This window comes from Rhagoletis pomonella, unplaced genomic scaffold (genome assembly GCF_013731165.1).
Source record: "Rhagoletis pomonella isolate Grant_MI unplaced genomic scaffold, Rhpom_1.0 Rhpom_scaffold_00001, whole genome shotgun sequence".
In the NCBI taxonomy this organism is placed as follows: Eukaryota; Metazoa; Arthropoda; class Insecta; order Diptera; family Tephritidae; genus Rhagoletis; species Rhagoletis pomonella.
This window is the reverse complement of record NW_023458555.1, coordinates 102,840,736-102,843,812: the sequence shown is the minus strand read 5'-3', so window position 1 is coordinate 102,843,812 and position 3,077 is coordinate 102,840,736. Positions and strand designations below refer to the sequence as shown.

The following is a 3,077-nucleotide window of genomic DNA, read 5'->3' as shown; positions in this document are numbered from 1 at the left end:
GAAACCCCGGGTTTTAACCGTATGTCAAGATTTTGGGGGTGTTTGGCAAATTTCATATTTCGATTCTTGTTTTTCTCGACACCATTTCCCAGTTATTTCTACTTCATTCTTTTTTGTAGCACTGTGTAATTGAAGAAATTGAAACTCGAAAAATAACTATTTCTCAAGAAATTGTCTGCTGTTAAGTTAAATTTGCGGAGTTGTGTATATAAATACAATTACCTCCACCCATAAAGGTTCCACAGCTTTTGGACAGCGCTCATATATGCCGATCCCATGTGAAAAATCTATGACCTCATCATCGGTTCCATGTATTACAAGAACAGGTGACTTCACTTTGGAAACCTTGTCAATACTAATGCAAACATTATTTTTCATCTGAAACATGTTTGTATAATTATATGGGTACTTACCTTGGGAATGCATCAAAAAACCATGTTCTCTTTGTGTTGCGGAAAACCACTCTTAATCCAGACATTAATGGGGAATGAAGAATAACTGCACCAACTTCATGCTTTGTAGCCAAATCAACCGTCGGCACTGTTCCAATACTTTGCCCATATAAAATAATGGTTTCGGGACTGATATTAAATCTATAAAGTCGTAATTGTATGAAAATATATATATTTGATGAAACATGACAAAATGCCATATACAAAATGTAATATAATTATGTAAATAAATAGATGGAAGATTACGTAATTAAACTAAATATATAGTCACCTGAGTGGAAGATCAACCTATCTCGGCAGCCAGTTCGAAAACGCCCAATCTCAGAAAACTTTCCAAGAACGCTCTACTTCGGAATTTGATTAAAGAACGCCCTATTTCAAAATTTGATTGAAAAACATCTTATCTCAGAATTTGGTCGAAGATCGCCCTAACTCAGAATTCGGTTCAAAAACTCCTTATCTCAGCTGAAAATAAATTGAAAATGTGCTGAGATAGGGCGTTTTTGAATCGGCGGCTGAAATAAGCCGTTTTTCAACAAAATTCTGAGATAGTGTTTTTGAATTAAGTTCTGAAGTAGGGCGTTCTTGAAATGTTTTCTGAGATAGGGCGTTTTCGAACTGATTGCCGAGAAAGGTCGATCTTCCACTCAGGTGACGATATGTACTTGTTAAGTTATTAAATTTAACTTAGCCCTAAGAATAATATTGCGAGTTTGCATTAAGCATTAGAGCCTAAAATGTTATCGGACTTCGTTGTCCATTGCTATTAAATAATTAGATGTATTGCCAAAAGTGCATTTGTATGGTAGAGATTATTATCGAAGTGAATAGACGCAAATAAAGAGAATATTTTAAACCTTAAACACAGTGTCAGAAGTGAAAAACTTGCAAAGATGAAGACGATATTGGGTTTGCGTTTACCACAACCATTGGACTGCTCCGAATGGCCAATGGAAACAAACATTCGTAATATATCTAATAACGAATAATAAGATGTCTGAGTCCAAGCAAAACAAGATTGCTACTTTCTGTGGCTGATTGGTCATATAACATAATAATAGATTGGCGCTTACACATATGTTAGTGTATGGCCGAGATTCTCCTCCAACTCGTGGCGTGCGCCTTGATGTCACACAAAGGGACCTACAGTCTTCTGCCTACTCCGAACAGCGATTGTATTTTTATTAGAAGCTGTTTTCAAGGAAGAAATACACTCGGAGGTTTGCCATTGCCTGCCAACGACGACCGCTATTAGAAAAATATTTTTTTTGTTTTCAACAATTTTTATTGAGCTCGAGGCCGTTTTTTAATGAAAACTTATTGTGGAAAAGCAACAATAATTTGAAAAAATGGTAGAAGTGATAGCTATTTCGGAAATCACCACATTTCCTCATCAGACTTCTTTCAGTAGGATTCGAACCGACGATCCCACTGACTCAGGCTGTTGCCTACGCACTGTGCTAAGTTCGCCTTGTTAATTCCTGTTGCTTATTTCCACTATTTCACTTGTTAAGCCAACTACAATCAAGCGCAGCTAATCCGCTGCAATTCACTTGATCATGTGGTTGTTGGTTTTGTTGGTTTTTGTTAATATTTCTATTATTAGAATGTTTAACTTTTAGGTGTGCTCGTCCTTAAGTTATTTGTTTTTGTTATTTTATGGCCTTATAACAATTATATTCAACAATTTTTATTGCGCTCGAGGCCGTTTTTTAATGAAAACTTATTGTGGAAAAGCAACAATAATATGAAAACAATGTAGAAGTGATAGCTATTTCGGAAATCACCACATATCCTCATCAGACTTCTTTCACAATAAGTTTTCATAAAAAACGGCCTCGAACTCAATAAAAATTGTTGAATATAATTGTTATAAGGTCAAGGTAAGGTTTCTAGTTTTTGATGTTGGGTTAAACCTGGTTGGAAGCCAGGCTCTGTGGAATCGTAGGGCGCACACAAATATTTAACATATTGTTCCCAAATAACGGTAGCAGCGAATGTTTGTAGCGTCGCCGAATCAAAACCAAATCAAAATGACGGCAGTGGTGCAAATGTGTTACCTACAAATCAACATATTCGACAATTGATAGCATCATCAAAGCGTTTGATAAATACTGTTTGCTGAAGAAAAATACAGCAACGGAGGCATTCAAGCCGGCAAGGTTGAACAAACAACCGTTTGCTGAATATGAAACCGCACTTCGCACACAAATACAATTTTGCGAATTGGAATGTCAAAATTGTAAAGCATCGTATAATGATCGCACGTGTTTACAAACCCATTTTATCACCTTATTTGTTATATGCAAAAGTTGTAGAATTAAATCGAAAATTAATCAAGCTTTCATTGGATATGCAACATGCTGTCAATAGTCATCACTTTACAAAGGTTTTGAATAAAACAATCCTAGTCCGTGCAACACCGGCTCACTATCCACAGTATTTTTTCGCAGAACTTCTTTCGCGCTTAGGATTGTAACCATTACCATGCAAAATTCTCCTTTCTGTGTTGCCGGAGAAAAGAAGCTGATCTCCTTTATGCGTAGGCGGCCTTTGGCCGCGCTAAGTGATGGTAACCCTTCTTCTTCTTCTTTTTTGGCGCTGTAACCGCCTAAGCGATTTTGG

At 36.6% G+C, this 3,077-nt stretch overlaps 1 protein-coding gene across 1 annotated transcript in view; it reads right to left on the bottom strand.

Moving 5' to 3' along the window:
- Positions 1–222: 222 nt before the first annotated feature.
- LOC118749410 (alpha/beta hydrolase domain-containing protein 17B) overlaps positions 223–3,077 on the bottom strand; it is a gene marked incomplete at its 3' end in the record, with an annotated part of 136,449 nt that continues 133,594 nt past the window's right edge. Inside the window, 2 exon segments of the mRNA XM_036484215.1 lie at positions 223–355; positions 414–593. Of these exon segments, the coding sequence (XP_036340108.1) occupies positions 223–355; positions 414–593 (313 nt within the window).